The sequence below is a fragment of the Neovison vison genome, chromosome 7 (assembly GCF_020171115.1).
Source record: "Neovison vison isolate M4711 chromosome 7, ASM_NN_V1, whole genome shotgun sequence".
NCBI classification, from domain to species: Eukaryota; Metazoa; Chordata; class Mammalia; order Carnivora; family Mustelidae; genus Neogale; species Neogale vison.
Window position 1 is genome coordinate 29,887,045 of NC_058097.1, and position 25,154 is coordinate 29,912,198.

The 25,154-nt window shown below is 36.0% G+C and overlaps 1 protein-coding gene across 12 annotated transcripts in view; it reads right to left on the minus strand.

Annotated features, from left to right (window-relative positions):
- The window catches only part of CHD9 (chromodomain helicase DNA binding protein 9), a 224,425-nt gene that overhangs the window by 96,172 nt on the left and 103,099 nt on the right, over positions 1 to 25,154 (minus strand). For 8 of the 12 annotated variants that reach the window (XM_044256151.1, XM_044256148.1, XM_044256150.1 and 5 more), the window contains one exon: positions 3,700 to 4,031. In XM_044256151.1, the coding sequence (XP_044112086.1) occupies positions 3,700 to 4,031 (332 nt within the window). Of the gene's footprint in view, positions 1 to 3,699; positions 4,032 to 4,828; positions 5,081 to 5,189; positions 5,273 to 25,154 lie in introns of those variants that run through there. The other 4 variants (XM_044256154.1, XM_044256152.1, XM_044256155.1 and 1 more) reach the window with 3 other exon arrangements.

A 25,154-nucleotide genomic window follows, 5' to 3' on the forward strand; every position in this document is an offset into this window, starting at 1 on the left:
CCACAAAACACTTTAAGTATCAAAATCATTCTACCTATGCCAATCCAACAATCTGTAACACATAGAAGTAAGTTCTAATGGACAACATGGAAACATTAATTTAAATGTTAAAGTTATAAACCATAAATTTAAAAATGCTCTTATTAAATCATGTGATATACTACTATATAATCTCAAATAGAACCATAAGAAAATTCTAAAGTCTTAGAATGAATTTATTTTTGACTAACGCTCTACTATTACTTAAACCATTAGCTATGTCCCTGTGGTTTCAGTGAAGGATTAGCTTGCCATTTCTATTTTTGATTTAACAAATCAAATTTAGCCATTTGGTAACATTTAATATTTAATCTCTTATTCATTCATTCATTCATTCCATAAAATTCATGCCATTCCACTCATGGAGCATCTTAATACTAAAGAAATATCTGCTACTCTAGTTGAAAGGCAGCTTGTTAGAACCTGACTGCCACGATCATGACCAACATTAAAGTAGAAAAAGGCTGTTTCCCTACATCACTTCATTGTTTTACACTTGCCATTTCAACTCACTCCCTTCCACATAATTGCAAATTGCAAATAAAATTTACCTCTCCTAAATGCTACCCTAGCTACCTGATAAACAGAAGCATGCTAGCATGCTTAAAAAGACATTAAAAAAGTTAAACTATTATACTCTTAACAATTAGCAACTGTTTTAGTTTTTCTGCTTGATTTTTTTTTTTTAAGTAGACGTGCTACCGAAGTGAGCACTGTCTGCCTAACTTTTTAACTGGTCCTATCTTGGAAAAGAGCCTTAATGGAAAGAGAACTTAGGCAGACCAGTGAAACTTTAGGCTTGAAGAAAGGGGCGTGGCTCCTGGCCGCAGCCTTCTCCCTAAATAGCTGCATGCTATTTATGTTTTCAGAAAATAACGACTAACATTTATTAAATTCCGGGTACTGCTCCATATGCTTTAAATGCTGTTAAATCATTTCATCCCTAAAATAACACCATGAGGTAAGTACTATCATTATCCCCTTTTTACACAGGAAGAAATTAAAGGTTGGAGAGGTTAAGTATTTGTCCAGGGTCACACTGCTTGTAGGTGACAAAACTGGGATTTGGACAAATGCTCCTGGCTCCAAAGCCAACGATCTTAATCCAATTAGCACACTGTGTGCCAATGTAACTCAAAGAGGTGTAAAGATGAAATGAGACTGTACTCAAGGGCTCTAAAAAGGGCCCTTTTCCCCTTGTATTTTTTTAAAAATTAATCTACAAGAGTAGCAGAAATGATAGAAAGGTTTCAAACACACTAATTAGCAGAAGCAGTACTAGTTTTCCTCTTTCTAGACCATATCAAACTACAAGTGTGGGTGAAATGAACACCAGCTCTGACTATACATCAACCATAGCTTAGTGTTTACAAATTTAGCTACTCTCAGAATTTGTTTCACTGCTGGCGGTTAAGCTCCAGCATACATTCCCTTCAACTTTATCTGGTCTTTGTCTTTTGATAGTGGCAATAGCCCAATTCTTCTCAAACGAACAAAAATAAAATTTTCACACACAAATATGTTTAATATATCATAAAATGCTGTTAATTAAAATTACACAACCTAAACTTAACTATTTAAATGACTTCACAGAAATTTAAAAATTGTCAAATTCAAAATTTAAATATACCAGTTTATTGGAAAGTACAGTAACATTTCAATTGACTGGGATAGGAACTCTAGGTTTTAATGAATTTCATTTCCAACTATGTTCCTCCAACATGACAATCTTTATCTGATAAAGATGACCAAGAAGTCATTGTTTTACTGCAACAGCTTATAAACAATATACAAGACAAACCTCCATTCTACTTCCATTTTACTTTATGGGGCTGCAACTTATAAATTTCTCTATCAAAAGGATGCTCTTACACTCTCAATAAGTTTTTTTCTGGCAACTGTTCAGTGTCTTGCCATGTATTTATCCTTCCAATACAATTTTCACCTATTTTCTCACAAACACTCTAAACACAACTACTAAATTGATCAATGCTGTGCAATATTAAAATGTTATTAATAATCTACCTATTTCTAACAAAAATATAAAGATCACAGAAGAAGTCAGACATTCTACTGCAATATATTACTACTCCCTATCATATTCACACGTTTCAAAAATCCAGTTTCTCTCTGTTATGATTGTTTCTAATTTCCCCTTATGTACATCGTTTTTCTTGAAACACATTCACTTCTGGTATCTTTTGCCTCCACCTATTCCCTCCCAAATTTAAACTTATTGTAACTTTTGAAGTTTCCCTATCAGTTTCTCTTGGTTTGTGCACTATTTTTTTTAATGCCCGTCCAAATAGTGTATACAAGCACTTTGCCTATGTCTCCATATAAGTTGAAACTAGAAAACTTAAATTATACTAGTTCTTAATACATTAAAGGATTAAATATGGGATTTCCTAATTAAAACTAGACATAATATTAGAAAAATAAGATACTTTCATGCCAAAACCTTTAAATATAACAGGAGCACAAATTTAACTTTCAAATTTCATTTTTGCTGTCTGCAAATAAAATATGAAAATCACAAACATTACTCACTGTTCTATTATGACAAGAGAGCCCATGTTATTTAATGGTTTGGACTGAAAGGCCTCAGGATATGACAATATAATTCAGTTTGGTGGCTACATTTAAAATGCTGAGAATTAATTTGTTTTACAAATTTACAAATTTGTTTTACAAATACAAATATATTAGTTGTTTTACAACTAATATATAGATATTAGTTCTAAATATCTATATAATATATCAATTATTTCTTAAGCAAATGAAGATTTTCATAATAAATTCTTTACTATGTACTTTGTGTGGAAAAAAACCAGATTAAACACTTTATCTAAAATTTCACATAACGCCTTCAAAAATGACAAAATATTCTTGCAAAAATAATCCTAAACTGTTGACCTTGGGCTATTTTTACCCTTGCATGCAAAAATTTAAATACAACACAAATATTAACATTTATTATATTTTATTTTTTGAAAATGTATCAGATGAGTAGTCAAATAAAAACACCAAAGATTAATGTACCCTTCTAGAGCAGTTCCTTGGCCTTATAATTGTCTTGGAGCATTAATCCTCACCTGGCCTCTTTATTACATAAAGTAAATCAGAAAGACAGTGAGGGAGTAGACCAGGAAGAGCTGAGCCCTACTCAGAGTTGATTTAAATGGTCTTAGTTTTCTTGTCATTCCATTTAGTCCAAAGTTGTGGGTTTATGAGAAAAGATTGGATCTCACATTTCCAAACTATAAGCTGCCCAATGAAGTACAACTAAGGGGTAAAGAAATCTTATCCAGGATTTCAATGCACTTTCTGTAAAGAAAGTGAATTTGGAATGGGCACAACAATGGGTTTGGTTTTGTTTTCCTTTTTCCATTTTATGTATGAAATATTTTCCTACTTTAAATGCCTTTTACTAATATTAACATACAATAAGCTATGATAGCAGAATTGTAAAATTCAGTAAATCTTGGAATATTCCCCAATTCATTCAAAAAAGGAAATAAGGTACACACAAAATCTAACAACTTAAAACTTCAAAGAGGGAGTTAATACATTACACACAAATCAAAAGTAAAAGATGAAACAGACTGCGCTTTGACAAAAAAATTCAAAGGAATTAAGTTTAATTCTCAACCAACTTACCCAATTTTTGTCTTCTCTTTTAACTTAGAACAAGTTTTTGTTTTTTTGCTCTCTTTGTCCTTTGGCTTCGATTTCATCCGTCTACCTTTCTTTTCTTCTTTTCCTTCAACTGAAGCACTAGGAAAGTTTTCAGGACTCATTACTCGAGGAATATTGCGTTCCCCACGTTCCTTTGCTTTTGCTATGGCCTCTGATATTATCCGATTAGCCTTTTCTTGCTTGCTTTCTGATTCCACTTTTTTTCTCTGCTTCTTCTCGGACATGATCCTCACCTGGGTATTCTGCAACTTAGTATATGTCCCAGAACCATCACTCTTCTTGGAAGATGGAGGCTAGAGAAATCAGAATACTTTTTATACAGTGTATCAAAGTACACCAAAACAATTAACAATTAACATAAATAAATAAACATTTAAAATTATGCTTCAAGTAAAATATGTGAGCCAGTATGTGAGTGCTACAAACAAATTTAAAATTAAAACAGTTTGCTGATCTGGACATTAGTGTAGGTATAAAATAAAAAGCTCAACTACTGCTTTTAAAAATGAAGGTTAAAGAAAGATAATGTAGGTTCACTGATATTTTCACAGCATTCTTGATTAGTTGATTCAAATTCTGTCCTGTAAACACTCTGTGCATTTGAATTAAGTCTTTTCTTTCCTCCTCAGGACTCCAGAACTCTGAAAATTATTAATAAATTTAAAATAGCAATTTTAATTTAGAGTGACTACTCCTTGGTTTATTATAATTTTTAGAAATCTAAAGCTTCTCTGTTTCACATGAAATTAGAACTAGAACCGGAAATCACTTAAATCATTTTTTAAATGTGCAATCTATGCAGAAACATAGCTAGTTAGTAAACAGACATTCCCATACTTAAAATTAGAGAAAGTTTTAGTTTTTCCGTGAAGGAGTTAAATGTGATTTTTTTTTTTCTCTTTCTATATCGTAATTATTTGGCTCAAGCAATTCTGGAAAAAAAACCCCAAGTTTTACAGTTTGACGTTAAAATTATTAATATTTTAGCAATATCACAGGAAGCAGATCAACAGCATTTAAAAAAAGAATCTCTTCTTCAAACACGCATTCACCCACAGAGACTTAGATCACAGTTTTGTTATGTTCTTACCCGTAAACATGCCTCTGACTATAGCAAAGGGAAAAACCACCAGGAATCTCCACACACATTTTCATGCTGGTTTCAGTGTGCTTCACTGGCTATCTGTTCTATACCTGCCTCATCAAAGGTTTCATAGCAGTGCCGCAGCACTGGGAAAGGAAGGAGGGTTTAGAACGCGGACTAAAATGCCACCTTAAGGCCTAAAGGCTATAACAAATAACCAAGACTCGAGAAAACAGCAACAAGCTCAAGATGGCGATGCAGTCCGACTCCCGCAGCAGCAGCCAGTAATAAGGAAGGTTATTCAATCCCATTAGCCTTTTAGCCCAAAGAACCCCTCCTCCTCCCACTCATTCAGGCTTTCACTTACCCTTCCTCTTGGCCTCTTCACTGAAGACATTTTTGGCGTCAGACAAAGGCTTGCCCTCTGCTTTTTCACCACCCCAGGCAGTGCTCAAGAAAAAAGCATTGAAAGAAGATTCCTAAATGGCCTATTTAGCAAGCTGCAACCAAGAGATGCACAACCCTCCACAAACACACATTGTGATTTATCAACACATTTCTGCCTTGGCAAGTTTATATCCACTGTTCATCCAATTTAGGTATGAAAAAGGCCGTACACCCCTCCTGAAGAGCTGAGTTTCCTCAATAGCTGTAAGCAGATAGCCAGATTCCAACAAAGCACAGAAAGAAATGAATGCACAAAGCATCAAAATGCATCAGCATGAATATTAGAGATGTCGTTAAAAATACTGACTCCTTCTGCGGAAGTAGGCCAGCAGATGGTGCTACCAGTTATTATTCCATTAGACTCTGCAATTTAACCCCCGATGGACTGTTCTTCCCTCCGTGTAACACATTAACTCTTGCTCTGCCACTTCCTGCAGTCAAATTTTTAAAAAAAACACCTAAAACCTGATTTTAAGAGCTCATCTGAAAACTAAAACTGTGGTGAATTAGCTTTATATAGCTATCAATATTAACAAACAAAATCCGGTGCAATTTTTACTGGAGAAAATTACTTTTCTCCAGGATACCATAAAATACTGGAAGTAGGAAAATAGCCAACGAGGAGCGAAGGGTTAAGGAGCAGGTCATGCAAATGAACACAGAACAAGTGACTTCTCTTTAAGAAATTAGATAAGTTCTCTTCTGATTCTTCTCACAAAAAGCTAACAGACAGACGAAGCTATTTTCATTTAAATTCTAAAGAGAAGTTTAAGATTTCGATAAAAACACTGGAGAGCTGTCAGTACGCCCACAGAGAATAAATAACAACACTTATATTTTTTCCTTATTTAAACCTGGAGAAATACATTAGTTTATTTTCCTAACATAAAAAGACTGATAAAACCTTCCTGACCTTTACCCTTCATGATCTATTTTAACTGAACAGTGGAGTTTTTCAGATAAAATTCTAGTTTCAGTTGCTGGCTAAAAATAAATAACAAGTCCTCCTGAATTTCAGGAACTTCTCTTCCTGTAAAAAGTTGAGACTGTTTTAATAAGTAATGCCCTAACATACCTAAAACAAAATTTTCACTGCTTCAAAATTCAAGTTTACTTCTTTATTAATACCATGTTTTTCAGTTGGTCCTGGAAAGTTATATGATATTTCTATCAAAGAACATTTTTTTGTTTCTTTCCCTTTAAGCACCAAAGGTCTCAGAATGGAGCAACATTATATGACCAATGTCCAGGAAAGACCAATCTGGGCAGCAGGGGAAGAAATTAAAGTTTAGAGAACCACTAATGGCAAGGAAAGGACCTGACTGTCCTGAGAGGTTGTTCACAAGAACCACTGAGTAAGGGCTTAACACTTAGTGCATACTAAGTGCCAGGTACTACTCTAAGTATTTTTCACATAATAACTCACTTAATCTGGAACAGTAACAGGGAAATGGCAATAATGAAGAGGAGTAGCAAATGGTAGATGTACTCTCACAGCGGTATTACAAAATGCTAGAACAACCTGAGCACAAGCAAAAAGTCATAATGATAACAACAGTAGTAAGAGCTAGCACATATTTAATCCTTTCTGTATTCTAGGCACTATTCTTCATTATATATGTGTGCATATATATATATATACTCAATCTTTAAAACAACCCAGTGAGGTATATATATACTTAGAGCTGAGGATACTGATACATGAAGAAGTAACTCACCCCAGATCACCTGGTGAAGCAGGGATTAAAAGGCAAAGAGCCTCGTGATGAGCACCAGCCTCCTAATCATATGTGGTTCAAACAGCATAATGTACACAGACTGATCTGAATACAAAAGAAGCCAAATGACTTTCTCAAAATTGCAGAGACACTGGCAATAAAGCTAGGATGAAATGAATTTTTTTTCCTGTGCTCTTTCCAAGATGTAGAAATCAATTAGATACAGGCAGGTGAAGAGCAGGGAGCGTAAATGCTTAGTTTCTAGACCAAGTGCTGGTTTAGGAGAAGGTAAAAGAAATAGGATATCTAGTCAAGAAAGGACACGTATATGTGTGCAATAAGTTTAAAAGCTCTAGAAACTGAAAATTTGAAGACCGGATCCTCAGAGAGGTCAGGGCTGGAATGGAAGATGTCAGTTCTCTTGTTTTCTTTCAATATCCTTCTTAACTCACTGATACTATCCTCAGAACTAGGATGATTTCCAAAATATCTCATTTCTCCCATTAAAGCTTTTCCATTCTATTACTTGACTCAAAATCCCAATTATTTAACAATAAATCTTAATAGTAAACAACAATAATAAAATCCATGGTCAAATATTTCTTCTGCTATTAGAAGACAGTATTCTTTTTTAAGATTTTATTTATTTATTTGACAGAGAGAGAGAGAGATCACAAGTAGGCAGAGGCTGGCAGAGAGAGAGGGGGAGGAAGCAGGCCTCCCGCTGAGCAGGGAGCCAGATTCGGATTCGTGTCTTGATCCCAGGACCCTAAGATCATGACTTGGGCTGAAGGCAGATGCTTAACCATCTGAGCCATGCCAGGTGCCCCGAGAAGACAGTATTTTAAAATTATATTCCCAAAGAACATCCATACTGAGGTGTTAAGTAAAACATTTTTAATGTAGGTCATTTCCCAATCCACACATATATCACAAACATGCAAAAGGGTAGCTGATATGCTTTTTTCAGTGCCACAGTCTTTCTCTTTTCCCTTATGAGTGTTTACTCATTAAATTGTCAGCTCTACTTAATTGTATTTTGTTCTATCTTTCTCCCCATTCCACAGCTCCTGCTGTATCAACTTTCCACTTATTATGGTTCAGCTGTAGTTATACAGAAATATATCTTCCTTATCTGTAGGAAATACATATTAAAGTCTTCAGTGGTGATGTAATATCAGGTCTGCAATCTACTTTCCAATTCTTTACAAAGTGGAAGAATTTCTTTGTACTTCACCTGTGACTTTTCTGTAAGGTTGTCATAGTTTCAAAATACTTTTTTTAAACAGAAGTTGCTTAGAAATCAAATATAAAGGCAGAGGTCATACTCCCCCCCCAACCTATATGATAAATGACAAAAAAAAAAAAAAACAAAAAAAACCCCACAACCTAAACATAACAAAAAGGCTTATATTTTAATATCATATCTAAATTTTATAAGACAAAGAAGCCAAAGTGAAACATAATGATGATCTCATATGTGATATATTAATTATGTTGATAGCAACTGAAAGGAATATATGGAAGATCTGATATATCATATTTTGTTATGGGGTAAACTCAAGGATTTATGGTATGAGTGTTTTTAAACCACAGCCACAGATCATGACCTAATAGCAACTCATGATATAAATTTAGTGGGTCCAGACCAGCACCAAAAAACATGAAATAGAACAGAATGAAAAAGTATGATCACTAGCCTTTATGAATGCCACATATTAGAAAATTAAAAAGCTTTCATACCACCTGTTATATCTTTTTTTCTTCATGACAGAAAGACGCAAAGAGATTTGTTCCAGAAATTAGATGTGCTAAAATCTGAGGGTGAAGTCAGATCTCTTCTTTCTTGGTGGAATGATTATCCCACATACTCACCCAGCCCACACTGGGAATCTGTCCATTTCAAATATTTTAGTTGCATACAAATAATTTATTATTGGCAGGGATGGAAATTATAAATTTCCAAGAAGAAGGGGAGAATAATCACATGGCTATACTCACATGTACTATAGGTTACAGTCTCCTCTGTTGGGCGAATGTTCTAGTTCACATATTTTTATTTATTTACTTACTTACACACTTATTTATATTATTTATTAGAGAGAGAGAACAAGCAAGTGAGCACAAGCAGGGGAGGGGCAGAGATAAGGAGAGAACCAGACTTGACTTGGGGCTTGATCCCAGGACCCTGAGACCACGACTTGAGCTGAAGGCAGAGGCTTAACCCACTGAGCCACCCAAGAGCCCCCATTTCACATATTTTTAAAGTAATATGAAAGTCTAAAAGGTCTCAAATATTAAAACAGAAGCAATTTCTTAGTAAGAATAAAACAAAGAAAAAGGAATTTTCAACAACACAGATAAAACTGTGTGATATCTAAAAATCTTCCAACCTTTCTCAGGAGAGAGGGCTGCTAAGCTTCAGGCCCAGGGGTGAGAGTGGACAGAGAGGCTCCAATGGAAGACAATTTAAACAGAACAGAGATAGCAAGCCATGAGTGAAAATGAGTGTTACTGCCTGCAGAGACAATGCGGACAAGAGAGCCAACAGGGAAACCCCAAAACACCAAGTTCAAGGAATTGCAGAAGAGGACATAATGAAGGAAAACAAACAGCAACCATAAGAATGGTAAGGTCAGTCTCAGCAAAAGGGTGGTGTCATGGAAGCCAAGAGGAGAGCATTAAAAATTCTGCAATCAAAAGGAAAGCAAATATAGTAATATGATATTAAAACTTACAAAGCATTTTAGTTCTCTTAAATTGTTTGTGATAAGCCAGTGTGCTAGTTTCAAACCTTTTTAAGAAGAGTTACATTATTTACTTAAATATTCATATAAAACGAACCTTCTAAAAACAATAAATTTGTAGTTTATCTTAATAATATGTGCCAAACATTACTGTGGTAACTTCTTCTGGATTTTATTTATTGCATAGAACATGTTTTTTCCACAAACTATCAATAAAGACCTACTTTAAATGAGAAAAGAAGGGGAAAAACTGGCCGAAGAGCAAATTATAATCTGTCAAAGACTATTTCTGAGTTTTACCCTTAGATCTATTTTCAGAGTTTTTGATGGAAGCAAAGCAGTTATTTTACTTGCTTTCTTCACATCTGTGAAGTGCCATGTTCACGAACTAAAAAGGCCTACTCTCATCTCGTGACCTGTACTAGTACCCAGGTCTCCAGTTCTAGCTAACCATGACGTTCCTTTCTTTTTTTAGTGTCATTAATTTTGAACTTTACATCCATAAGGTAATACTATTGAAAGTATTGCCTTTATTTTAATCATCCACACAGCAATTCAGGCAAATAGTACATATTCACAGAAGTTGTATTTTTCTTAATACTAATTTGTTTTATGACTTACAGCAAATACGGAGAGAGAGGGAACATATTAGAGGACATCAGTCGGTGTAATCAGCAAAATCCAGAATGTGGGAAACTCTACATATAAATGACTCAGTCTCTTCAGCAAAGGAACAAAACAAAGAGATTTAAGACTAAATGATAAAAGAGAAAAAAAGAGAGAGACACTTAAAATACGTTATCAACCAAATGTAATGAGTAGCCCCTGTTTTGATAGGTACCTGAAAAGATCAACTGTAAAAATACATTTATTAAACTACTAGGGAATTTTAACTTAGACCAGATACTTAATTATGAAGGAATTATAATTATTTTTTAGGTATAAAACTGATTTTACAGTGGTGTTTTAAAGACAAAAAGTGTCTGACTTCTAGCTATTTAAGTTGAAATATTTATAGATGAAGTGATATGACTGAGATGTGCTTCAAAATAATGGAGGGGGCACCTGGGTGGCTCAGTGGGTTAAGCCTCTGCCTTCAGCTCAGGTCATGGTCTCAGGGTCCTGGGATTGAGCCCTGCATTGGGCTCTCTGGTCAGCAGGGAGCCTGCTTCCCCCTCTTTCTGCCTGCCTGTCTGCCTACTTGTGATCTCTCTCTCTGTCATATAAATAAAAAATAAAATCTTTAAAAAAGAAAAAAAGAAATGTTATATAATAAAGAAACTTAAGAAGTTACATTCTGGGAATAACAAGTAGCTTGGCATAACAAGAAAAGGTACATGTAGAAAATGATAAGCAACAGGGACTAAAACGTAATGGTTTAGATTATCAAAAGTGTTATAAGTTATGTTAAAATATCTGGACTTTATGCAGAAGGAATGAGCGAACAGATAAATGATTAAATAAAGAGAAGGGTATCCAATTTTTAGATTTAGGGTTGCTAGGCAGTTTTAGTAATAATACCTGAATACTTGATGAAAAATTTTATTCATTTACTTAGTTTTGGAAACTTTTATTTATTAAAAAGCCATACATGATATGAAAACAAGTAATATTTAACCTTTTATGTTAGTGTGTGTTGATTTTTCAATACTGTATTGTTTAGAAGTTCATCTTCTGCTTCCATCAAACCATGAAACCTCACAAAGTTTACTACTTACTTGACAATATTAAATATACTGCATTCATCAGTCCATAAATTAGCTACAACACTACAAGTTATGCTCAGCATAATGTTGTTATTTAGGGAACAGGCTCTGGAGTCAGCCAGCCCCAGGTTCTAGTCCTAGTTTCATCATTTACTTGGGCCTCAGCTTCCTCATCTGTAAAATGGAGATATAATAGCACCTACCTTGTGATACTAGGGCTGTAGTGAGGCCCAGCCGAAAATGTGCTTACTGTGGTGTCTGGCAAACAAACAATCAGAGATGTTAGGTATTACTGTTGTTGCTGTGATGTGACACTGCCTGTCTCAGGGATCATCTGTATCAGGGGGTGGATGATGTCAGTATACCTTATTATTCACTAGGGATGTTGATTTTGATTGCTTGGTTCAAGTGGTGTCTACCATGATCTCTACTATAAATCTCTCCTTTTATCAATAAGTACCTAATGAGAGTAAACAAATATCTTGTTTCTCATATACATTTGCCCAGTAATTTTAGCATGCATTGACAGTTGTTGCCTATAACGATTATTTTGGTATGCAAATTTTCTATTCCTATCATTTCCCCCACATTTTTAATCGAAATTCTACTGTAAATAAAGCTGTCTCTTCTCTCCATTCATTCAATTATTTATATATAGCATATTATAAATTAATATATAATACCACATATTAATAATAATTACTACATATTAATGACATACATACTATAATTATACTATTATTATATTTATATAGCATATACTACACTATATAGACTCATGGATATTTATTTTATTCTATGGGTTATAATCTGGTACTATGATTATTTACTTGTTCAAATTGCCCCAGCTTTGGCCATGTAGAATATGCATGACCATTGCCAGATAACAATTTAAAATATCACCCCAATTAAAAAATAAAAATATTACAGATAAGTATCACTTTGGTAAATCATATTAACTTCCTATAGCAACTTTCCTAAAATTCTTCTTAGGGGAAAAAAATTAAAAAAAAAAAATCGAATTTAAGTAGTTTCTGTAACCAACGTGGGGCTTGAACTCAGGGCCCTGAGATCAAGAGCCACATACTTTCCCAACTGAGCCAGATGGGTGTCCTGAAAAGAAATTTTCTAAAAACTTGTTGAATATGTTAATTTACAAACCATTTTACAGCCCAAATGTTTCCATAATTTCTGGTGAATTTTCTTATCTCATTTCATGATATTCCTATGTGCTTAAAAATAAAATCAAATCTTACTTCCAACTGCACATCAAAGAGGTCAGGCACAGATGAGATAAGTACACGTCTATCACACTGGTACAAGAGTAGAGTTCAACTCTTTAAAAAAAAAAGCACCATTTTGTTAAGTATTGCCTACCATTCCCACATAGGTGACAACTGATCCAAAGTTCACGAAGCATTAAAATTTATGATATTCTGTTAGGAATCAGTAATCTTTCCAATTTCCAAAGCAGTTTATCAAGTCGCCATCATTGGTTTTTTCCCTAGCGCAAGAGGCTGGGGGTTGGTGGTGGCATTCTGACAGAACCCAAGGTGAAGGACACTCTTACAGCCTGGATGGGTCTTGGTAAAGAGGAAGGGCAACAGCGTAAGGAAATTAACTGCGCAGTTACAGAGTTGGCTTGGTAACACTAACCACCACAATCTCATTCTTCTGGAAATGTCTCTGAATGTGTTAATAAAATAAATACCAAGGAAAACACCTCTTTCACGTCTTTTAAAGGGGAAACTGAGCATCAGTTATGTTGAAAGACACTTAGTTTTTGTATACACTACATTGAAAAACCAATGTTAATTTTCAGAATCCTAAGATAATTTCTAAAAAACTATTAGAATACTCAAATGATTGTTAACAAATATAAATGATGTGAAGGGGAGGCTGATACAGATACGTCTGCAATAAGGACAAAATAAGGTATTTAAACCTCATCTACAGTCATAGGCAAAAGAAATAGAATTTTATTCGATGTCAAAGAGTAGCTATATACAAAGAGCCAAAAGCATTATAGAAATCACAAAGTATATGTAATTTTGCCATATTAAAATTTCACCTTGCAGAATGCAAAGTAAGTAACGTGAGGAATTGTGTCTCTAGATGCAATTCTAATCACAAGAGAAAAAATTACTCGTGGAAGCAGAAGTGATGAGAACTGAATGAGAATGATAAACAGGCCCTCCTGGGGTCTATAACCATCTAGGCATAGCAGTTGTGTGTCTCTGACTTTATAAAGGTAGAACTTTTAAAGTTAAAGAAGAAAAAAAGGTGTCATCATATGACCTGAAACTATAAAATGATGGGCAGATCAGTAAGGTAGGAACCTCAAGTCAGGACTCAAAAACGAAGTTCCAATACTATAAGCAGAAGTGCTTCTAAGGTGGGAAAAAGTGTCTAAAAATATTGGTTGTAGCCATTCAGATTTCAAGGAGCATAGCACAGAAACAGAATTAGTAACAATATGAGAGGCACTGACTTGTAATACTGTTGATAAGTCCACAATGCCTTAAGGTTTGACAAATGACTAAGGGCAATTAAATGTTCCCCTGGCTGTTTTGAACCAGAACAGTTAGGATCTTGCAGGCATCGTGTGGGATGGGGGGTTGCATGGGAAAGGAAGGGTAGGGAAGGAGGGGAAAGAGGACAGAGAACATAATTCAGATAGGAAAGGGTGTCATCTTGATGTTGAGTCTCAACATGGCAGAGTCATGCTACATTTCTTTTAAGAATAGGAAAAAGCAAACCTAATCCTGTCAAGTGAGCCCCTCCAAAATTTATCCAACTGATTCTACTTCCTCAGTTTGCACTAAACCCCTTCAAATGAGTACTTTCAGTTTAAATTTGTGAACTGGTGCCAACTGGTCAGTCTCCTGGGTTCCTACCTGCCTTTCATTTTAGCCTAATCTCTCCTCAGCCACCCTACCATTAGTTCTTGATTAGCCTTCCTCTTAGTGCATACCCAAAAATGCTGATTTAAAAAAAGTCTTATGAGGCTGAATCTATATACGGGCATGCTTGCACACATACACAAAACAACTACTTAAGTAAAAAAATAAATGGGTGCATGCCTTAACAGCAGCTCATGTGAAAAATACCAGGGAATTTCAGCTCACTGTAAATGAAATGAGTGTATGGTATAATGAGCTTGCCAAAAAAGCAAATTCAATCTTAGACTGCCAAACAGAAATGTGGTATAATGAACAAGATAATTACAGTATACTCTACTTTCACTAAGAGAAATGTGTTCTGTTTTGGGTGAAAGAGGAACATGAGCTAGATCACTCATATAGAACGTATTATTTGAGTACATACTATGTGCCAGACATTGTTACATGAGCTGGGAATAAAAGAGTAAAACAAGATGATGGAAGTTGCTCCTCTAATGGAGCTCAGATTTTAGAGAGGGAGTGGAGAGAATAGGAAAAACATTAGGTAAAGGATATGCAGAGAATGAAAACAGGATGATGTGATTAGAAGTGGTAGGGTGACCATTTTAGAGTGGATTCAGGGAAGGTCTAACTGAGGGAGGCCATTTTATAAGGAAATCTGAATGAAAGGAAAGACTAGCCGAGCAGTCTCTGGAGGAAAGATGAAGCAGAAATCATCTTAAGGGAGTATGAGAAAGCAGCTACAAAGCAGAAAGAAAAACATACTGGTTTTATGTCTTCCTAAGTTTCCCTACTGAATAATATTACTACTAGCAATACTATACTTCCCAGGCTGTTCATCTAGAGACTATCCCACGGAAATGGGTACTTTTGCACCTCAATTCCTCCTAGTAAGCTGATTCCTTCTAGTAATAGGCCATCAGTATTCTCAATGATCTCATTGTTTAAGACAATGTTGGGGTTTTTAAAAAGATATTTATTTATTTATTTATTTAACAGAGAGAGAGAGAGAGAGAGAGAGAGACAGAGACAGACAGACAGACAGACACAACACGAGGGGGAACACAAGCAGGGGGAGTGGGAGAGGGAGAAGCAGGCTTCCTGCTGAGCAGGCAGCCCAATGTGGGGCTCAATCCCAGAACCCTGGGATCATGGCCTGAGCCACTTTATGGCTGAGCCACCCAGGCGCCCCAAGACGATGTTTCTGAACTGTGAGTTGAAATCTCCTTTTGAATCATTAATTCAGTGAATAGTCATTAACATTCTTTATAAGTGAAGCAGACCACTGTTTTGCAAAATGTTGGTTATATCTTAATAGATACACATCCCTACAAATACACATTCCACAAACATTTTATAAAGACATTTCTATACTGGGTCCTAGTCAAAAAAGTTTGAAAAACATTGTTATAATAGCTTAATGAATGTTTCAATTTCATTTCATAGGAGAGTTCAACCTAGACTATTGTTTTGGTCTATGGTGTTTTGGAGGTGTTGGCTAACAGAATCAGAGGAACAAAATCCTATACTTACACTAGGAAGCAAGATCTACAGAGCAGGGATGATGTCTGTGTGTACCCAGAGACCAACAACCTATATATCACACAGAATAAAAAAAATTTGATGAATGAATGAATGAGTAAAGGCTGAATAAACCTTGAGAAAACTTGTTTTTCTAACAGTAAACATAGTAAAGAATTTGGCCTTGCCCAAGGAGAGATGTGGCCTCTTCCCTTAGCTTCTGGGAGGTAACACAGGTCATACTTGATAGGAATGTTTTTAAGGTCAGGAGTTAGCCATTTTATATCATATGGTGGGGCTGGTCACACCAGAAAGACCAATCACATGACTTGGGGGGAGGGGTTTTGAATCATCTATTATTAGTCAACCTGGAAGCTGAGATCAACCATGTGGGCAATCAGTCATGACTATGGAGTTAGCCATTTTATATCATATGGTGGGGCTGGTCACACCAGAAAGACCAATCACATGATTTGGGGGGAGGGGTTTTGAATCATCTATTATTAGTCAACCTGAGATCAACCATGTGGGCAATCAGTCATGACTATTCGAGGGACCTCCAATAAAAGCTCTTGACACCGAAGTTCAGGTGAGCTGCTGTGGTGAACAATACTCTATGTCTAATATCACACATCAATGCTGGGACCTGACTCCATGGGGAAAGCTTTGTGGAAGCACAGAGCTTCCAAGACTGCTCTATTGGCTTTTTTTTTTGTGTGTGTGGCTAATTTTAACCTGTAGCCTACCCCATAATAAGCCATAACCACAAGTATAATAGCTTTCAGTGAGTTCTGTGAGTACTGCTAACATATTATTAAGACTAAAGGTGGCTTTGGGAACCCCCCGAGTTTTTTTAGTTGGTATCAGAAGTGTGGACAGGTTCGGATTTGTGTTAATTTTGCAGTGTGACTAACCCTTGAGTAATACTATTCACTGAAAAAGAAAATTTGAAGAGAAAGAGATCTGTTTTTTTTTTTTTAAAGATTTTATTTATTTATTTGACAGAGAGAGATCACAGTAGACAGAGAGGCAGGCAGAGAGAAAGAGAGAGAGAGGGAAGCAGGCTCCCTGCTGAGCAGAGAGCCTGATACGGGACTCAATCCCAGGACCCTGAGATCATGACCTGAGCCGAAGGCAGCGGCTTAATCCACTGAGCCACCCAGGCACCCGAGAAAGAGATCTTGATCTGAAAAGTATCTTCAAATGTTAGCTCCAATTAAAAAATTTTTCAAAAAAATTTTAAGACTCATGAAAGAATAAAAATTTGGTTGGTAATGATTCCATTTTACCAGAGGCTCATCCCTTGGAAATCTGAACTGAGAAAACTGCTTCCCTAAATATTCCTATGTAACAGTCTAAAAAAAAATCTGCACAGCAAAACATCCATGTAACAAGAAACTGGGTGAAGGATCCACTGGATCTCTCTGTATTATTTTTTACATCTGCAAGCAGAAGTTCATTTGTCTTAAAATTAAAAGTTTAATTTATAAAAAACTAGAGGGCTTAGGCCTTTCCTGAGCTCAGAGACACTCTCCTGCTGGCCTTGAAGCAACAAGCTCCCATGAGTTCTACAGCTGCAAGGAAATGACTTCTGCCACAACCCTGTAAGCCTAGAAGAGGACCATGGATCTTAGGACATTGCAGCCCCAACGCACATGTTGGGTACAGTCTTGTGAGACCCTGGGCAGAGAACCCAGATAAGCTAATCTAAATATTGTTTATTTGAGCAAACAATTCGTTACAGGCAGATATTTAAGGAAAAAACTATTCTAATACAGTGATATATTGAACAAAAAAACAAGTAATTTTTCTTTCTTGTATCAGCATATTTCAAAATCTTTATTATTTTTTTTTTTTTGGTTATTTCATTTATTTATTTGACAGGCAGAAATCACAAGTAAGCAGAGAGGCAGGCAGAGAGAGAGAGGGAGGGGAGCAGGTTCCTTGCCAAGCAGAGAGCCCAATGTGGGGCTCGATCCCAGGACCCTGGGATCATGACCTGAGCCAAAGGCAGAGGCTTTACCCCACTGAGCCACCCAGGCACCCCAGCATGATATTTCAGATGGTTTTCATTCAGAAAGAAAACAGTAAAGAGAAATTTAATATTACATATTTCTTCTAATAGTAGGAGCAATCCATAAAATGAAGCAAGAGGCTTGAGAGTTACTTAGATCAATGTTATTAATGATGAGAAGCGTGGAGCTGAAGCAAAGGAAGCTCCTTGAAACCCAGTCAAAACATGAAGGACAGAAAACAGAAAGAGAACACTGAAGCTTGTACTCAGTTATGAGGCTATGCTTCTGGATAACATGATCATCTCTCTCTCTCTAGTTACATGTCCAATTTTCAAACACTTATTTTACTTTATATTCCAGCAATACTGAACTACTTTCAGTTAAAAAAAAAAAGCCGAAAAAACAAAAAACCCCAAAAACCTCTTAAGGTTGTCTGGTGTGCGTCTACTCAAAACTCAGTTCAGATATCACTTCTTTTTTCAAGGAAGTGATAAAATTATTTTGCTGCTCCATTTACCAAAGTATATTGTAGTCACTTTTAAGTCAAGGTCATATTCAATGTGTATTTCTAAAACCTGGCCAGTGTTTGATATAGTTGCATCATCTGTATGAGGATAATCATAGTATCTAACTTAAGCACTGTGAATTTAAATGAGAGAACTCAAGTAAAGGTCTTAGAACAGTATTTGACATAGAAAAAGCATTCAGTAAATATTAGTGTTAATCATTATGATCAAGATTAATGGTCCTTATATAAAGAAGTCTCCAGGGCGCTGGATGACTCAGTGGGTTAAGCCTCTGCCTTCAGCTCAGGTCATGATCTCAAGATCCTGGGATCGAGTTCCGCATCGGACTCTCTGCTCAGCGGGAAGCTTGCTTCCTCCTCTCTCTCTCTCTGCCTGCTTCTCTGCCTACTTGTGATCTCTCTCTGTCAAATAAATAAATAAAATCTTAAAAAAAAAAAAAAAAAAGAAGAGAGAAGTCTCCAAACTCCACAATATGAAAACAATTATTTCTTTAAATGGGCCAAAGTCTTAAGCACTTTAATGAAGATGACAAACAGATAGCAAGTAAACACAAGAAAAGATGCGAACATTATTAGACATTAGGGAAATGTAAATGCAAATCACAATGAGATACAACTACACACCTATTCCCATGGGTAAAAATGAATTAAAAAAAATTCACGGGCACCTGGGTGGCTCAGTGGGTTAAAGCCTCTGCCTTCAGCTCAGGTCATGGTCCCAGGGTCTTGGGATCGAGCCCCACATCGGGTTCCCTGCTCAGCGGGGAGCCTGCTTCCTCCGCGCTCTCTCTCTCTCTCTGCCTGCCTCTCTGCCTACTTGTGATCTGTCAAACAAATAAATAAAATTTAAAACAAATTCACAATACTAAGTGGTGTGATCTTACACATTGCTGGTGGGGATGCAAGATGGCACTGCCATTTGGGAAAACTGTTTGGCTGCTTTTTATAAAGGTAAGTGTAAGATCATTTAATGTATGATCCCAGCAATCCCACTCTGATATGTTTGCCCAAGAGAAATGAAAACATTTAGTAACACAAAAACCTGTACACAAATGTTTATGTAGACTTTTTCTTCGTAATTGCCCAAATCTGGAATCAACCCAGATGTCCTTAACTGGTGACTGCATTTACGATCTTTGGCATATTCCTATGAGGAAGTTACTCAGCCACCTGAAAGAACACACTACTGATATGTACAACAAAGAACACATTATGCTCAGTGGAAGAAGCCAGACTATAGAGGCAACATGTCACATGATTCCATTTGTACAACCCTCTCAAGAAAGCAAAATTACAAAGAAAGAAAATTAATTATTAGTTTCCAGGGTCTGGGTTTTGGGGGAAAGACTAACTATAAAGAAGCATGAGAGAATATTTTGGGGGCTTATGAAATTCTCAACCTTGATTGTGGTGTTGTTACATGATGTGCTCATTTGTCAAAACTGAGAACTGTACATTAATAAAGATGAATTTTCCTGGATGTCAACTGTATCTCAATAAACCTGCAAAAAAAAAAAGATTTATGTTCTTTAGACCTCTATTCCCATATTAAGAAGCTAATACTGCTAGTATTTATGCAAAAGAAATGAAAACATGTACACAAAAAGGGTGAATTCAATGTTCACAGAAGCTTTATTCATTATAACCAAAAACTAGAAATAATCCCCATGTTTATGAATAGGTAAATGGCCAAACTGTAGTATAACCATAAAGTGGAATGCTAGTCAGCCATAAAAAGGACCAAACTACTACCTCACTCAACAATGTAACTGAACCACAAATGGATTATATCTGAGTAAAAGAAAGCCAGACTCAAAGGCTACATAATTTCATTTATGTGACATTCTCAAAATAGCAAAAATATAAGGGGAAACCTCAGGGGTTGTCAGCAGCTGGTGATTGGAGGAGGGTTGCTACGAAAATGAACAAAAGAATTTGGGAAGAATTATTCTGTAGCTTGATTAGAGGTGGTGGTTACTCACCTAAACATATTTGCCAGAACTATGTGCTGAAAAGAATGACTTTTTTCTATATTTAAATTACATCTCCAAAAAACCCCAATGATACATGGAAGAACATGGATAAATCTCAAAAATATTATGCAGAGTGAAAAAAGGAAGACACAAAAGGGCACACATCGATATGATTCCATTTATATACAATCTAAAACAGGCAAAACGAATCTAGAGTGACAGAAAGTAGATCAGTGATTGCCTGGAGCCAGGGATGAAAGGATGACTACATGCGAAGGGGAAAAAAGAAACTTTTGGGGGTTATGGAAATGTTCTATATACTGATTGTGGTCATGACTATATAGGTGTATACACTTGTCAAAATACATCAAATTACAACTCAAAATGAGTATGTTTTATTGTATGTAAATTATACCTTAATAAAATTAATTTTTAAAATGTACTTATCAAATGAACATAAGTGGAACAGGATTAATTTTACCCTCATTTATCTATTTAATAACTCTTCTTCCTTAATTAGTTTTAATTACTTCACTACAAACTAAAATTAGATTATATTATCCTAATTTCTATAATTTATGTTAGTCTACTGGCTAGTGGTAGATAACCAAGTTAGAAAATAGGTGGTACATACAGGCATTAAGTTCAACAACAGACTCTCTGGGGGACAGAAAAAATTATGAGATTGAATGCTATCCACAAAAAAGTTCATGCTCTTACTGTATAAATTATATATAGATCACACTTCATATATGAGAAAAGGAAGCAAAACAATAATCAGATGTTTGGGGGAACAGCTAAATCAATATGAATCATAGAGGAAAAGGACATTTGGGTCTGTGTTATCTAGGAATAAGTTAATTTTTATAATGAAGAGATAATGAGAAGATGGTCAAGGGAGGGAGCTAAGCATGAAAAAGGCATGACAACTGAAATAAGATTTGTGTAGAACATTATTTCACAAGCTGTATTCCAAGAAATGTGAAAATATTCATATTCAAGGAAGATTCTACAATGCTGCCCTGTATTTTCCCCTTCTTGGAGCATTATAATAAAGTTTAATTTATTAAAAGCTTACTCTGAGAAAGCCAAAGAAAACTAATAGTAATTAACCTTGAATAAATTGAGTGGGCAAAATTATGAAAATTTGTTTCTCAGTGTAAACAACAATGACCCTGTTATATCTTCAAAAAGCTATTTAAAAAAAAAAAAGGTTTTATTTATTCATTTACCAGAGAGAAAGTACAAGCAGGGGGAGCAGCAGGCAGAGGGAGGAGCAAGCTCTCTGCTAAGGGAAGAGCCTGATGTAGGACTTGATCCCAGGATTGTCCGAAGATGACCAGAGCTGAAGGCAGATGCTTAACCAACTGAGCCACCCAAGTAGTCCTAAAAGCTATTTTTTTTTACAGTACAAAATGTTTTTAAAAGTTGAGAAAGAAATTAGGTTTGTCCCCACTCATCTCTACCCCCCCCAATAGAAAGCCGTATTATGAACTGCTACTATCTTTAGTAGCAATAAAGGGATCAGTACTTCATTGGAAGGAAGCCTGAAGAATGAGTTGGGGACCAATGTGTACCAGAAGCTTGTTGGTTCGATTCTAATTGTGTGTGTGTGTGTGTATGGACGGAGGGAGGAGGAAGTATAAACCACAGTTAAATAGGGCACTTTGAGAATAGGCCAGAGTATTTTTAAATAAGAGGATGAGAGAATGAAAAAAAATTTTTTTAAGATTTTATTTTTATTTATTTGAGAGAGAGACAGTGAGAGAGAACATGAGCGAGGAGAAGGTCAGAGGGAGAAGCAGACTCCCCATGGAGCTGGGAGCCCGATGCGGGACTCGATCCCGGGACTCCGGGATCATGACCTGAGCTGAAGGCAGTCGTCCAACCAACTGAGCCACCCAGGCTCGAGAGAATGAAAAAAATTTAATATTAAAGTATACCCCTGTAATACAAATACAAAAATAAGTAGGGGCACCTGGGTGGCTCAGGTGATTAAGTGTCAGACTCTTGGTTTCGGCTCGGGTCATGATCTCAGAGTCCTGGGATAGAGCCCCATGTTGGGCTCTGTGCTCAGTGCAGAGTCTGCTTGGGATTCTCTCTCCTTCCTCTGCCCCTGCTCCCACTTCCACTCTCTCTCTCCTTCTCTAAATAAATAAAATAAAATCTTTAAAAAAATAACTAAATATAGGTCACAAAATATCCCAACATTTATTTTTAATCTACTTTGTTGATTCTAAATATTTAAAAAAAACGAATTTATCTTTATACTTCTTCTATTCATCATCCCATAAGACATGAAAAAAACTGCACCATCTACAATTGCATTATATTCTGACAAAGGCTATAAAATACATTTTGCCCTGCTTCCTCCTCTCTCTCTCTCTGCCTGCCTCTTTGCCTACTTGTGATCTCTGTCAAATAAATAAATAAATAAAATACTAAAAAAAAAGTCGGGGGGAATGCCTGGGTGGCTCAGTGGGTTAAAGCCTCTGCCTTTGGCTCAGGTCATGATCCCACGGTCTTGGAATCGAGTCCTGAATCAGGCTCTCTGCTCAGCGAGGAGTCTGCTTCCTCCTCTGTCTCTCTGCCTGCCTCTCTGCCTACTTGTGATCTCTGTCTGTCAAATAAACAAATTAATTAATTAATTAAAAATACATTTTGCTAATTATTCTGTTTAATGCAATCTTCCAGGAGTACCTATTAAAACCAAAAACAAACAAAAAATCTAAACACTGGTATAAATAATGGATTCAAACTATAGACCATTATCTCTTATTAATATAGAGACAAACACCCTTAACAAAATAATAGCAAATATCTATAAGTATATATTTCATGAGCAAGTGGGATTCATCCAGGAATGCAAAGTACTTGAAAATCAAGTATCACAACACAATACATCAATGGCATAAAGAATAAAAACACAAAATCATCTTAAATAGTGTAGGAGAAGGATTTGATGTTGAAGACCAACATCTCATGATAAAAATACTCAACAAACTAGGAGTAGAAGGAAACAGCCATACCTGGTAACAGACAGCTACAAAAAACTCACGGCCATTATCATACCTAATGGTAAAAGACTGAATACTTTCCCTAAGATCAGGACAAAACAAAGATGTCTGCTCTTGCCACTTGTATTCAACACCGTACTGAATACTCTAGCTGCGCAATTGGGAAAGAAAAAGAAATAAGAAGCATACAGATTGGAAAGCAAAAGGCCACACTATATGCAGAAGACATCTTTTATATTTTAAAAAACCTAAGTAAATATTTGCTAATCATATCTGATAAGACATATCTACATTAACATAAAGAATTCCTATAACTCAATAATAAAATGACCCATAACCCAAATAAAAATGTGCAAAAGATCTAAATAGACATTTCTCCAAAAGAAGAAATATAAATAACCAAAAAGCCCATGAAAAGACAGTCCTCATTAACCATCAGGGAAATGTAAATCAAAGCCAGAATGAAGTGCCACTTCACAACCACTAGGGTTGTGCTGTACCAAAAAGACAGTAAGTGTTGTTAAGCATGGAGAAATTGGACCCCTCATACACTGCTGGTGGGAAATATAAAATGGTGTAGTTGCATTGGGAAATAGTCTAAACGTTATTCAGAAGGTTAAACACAGAATTATATGATACGGTAATTCTATTCCTAGACATATACCCAAGGGAAATAGAAACTTGTATGAATGTTTGTAGCAGCATTATTTATAACAGCCAGAGTGGAAACAACCCAAATATCCATCACTAAGGAATGGTTAAACAGAAAGTGGTATAGCTACACAACTGAATACTTGGCAACTACGGAAGTACCAACACATACCACAACACAGATGAACTTTAAAAAACATTATGTTAAATAAAAGAAGCCTATTAGAAAGGGCCATATGTTATATGGTCCCATTTAGTTCAAATGTCCAGAATAGGCAAATGAACAGACATAAAAGAAAATTTGTAGTTGCATAAGGCTTGGAGCAGTGAGAGAACTAGAGAATGAATGTTAACAGATATGGGCTTATTTATTTATTTATTTATTTTTTTAAGATTTTTTTTTTTTGGACAGAGAGAGATCACAAGTAGACGGAGAGGCAGGCAGAGAAAGAGAGATAGAGGGAAGCAGGCTCCCTGCCGAGCAGAGAGCCCGATGCGGGACTCGATCCCAGGACCCTGAGATCATGACCTGAGCCGAAGGCAGCGGCTTAACCCACTGAGCCACCCAGGCGCCTGATATGGGCTTTTTTAACTGGTGCTATAGAAAATGTTCTAAAATCAATCATGGTAATTCACAATTCTGTGGATATACTAAAAATTATTGATTCTTATACCTTAAGTGCATAGACTGGACAATACATAAACTACATCTCAATATGGCAATTTTTTAAAATAATGAATTCTACAGAAGCAAAATAACTTTATTATCATTGCTTTGTTGAGGATTGCAAAGTTACACTGAATTTATGTTGTTACTCCCATAAAATATTGTTATGGTCATTCACATAACCACGTTTGGGACACCTGGGTAGGTCAGTTGGTTAAGCGGCTGCCCTTGGCTCTGGTCATGACCCTGGGATCAAGTCCTGAATTGGGCTCCTTGTTCAGCGGGAAGCCGCTTTTCTCTCTGCCTCTGCCTGCCACTCTGCCTGCTTATGCTCCCCCCACTCTCTCTGACAAATAAATAAATAAAATCTTTAATAAATAAATAAATAAAATAACCATGTTCCTTTTTTTCTAATGTATTCTTTTAGTCACCTAAATCCTA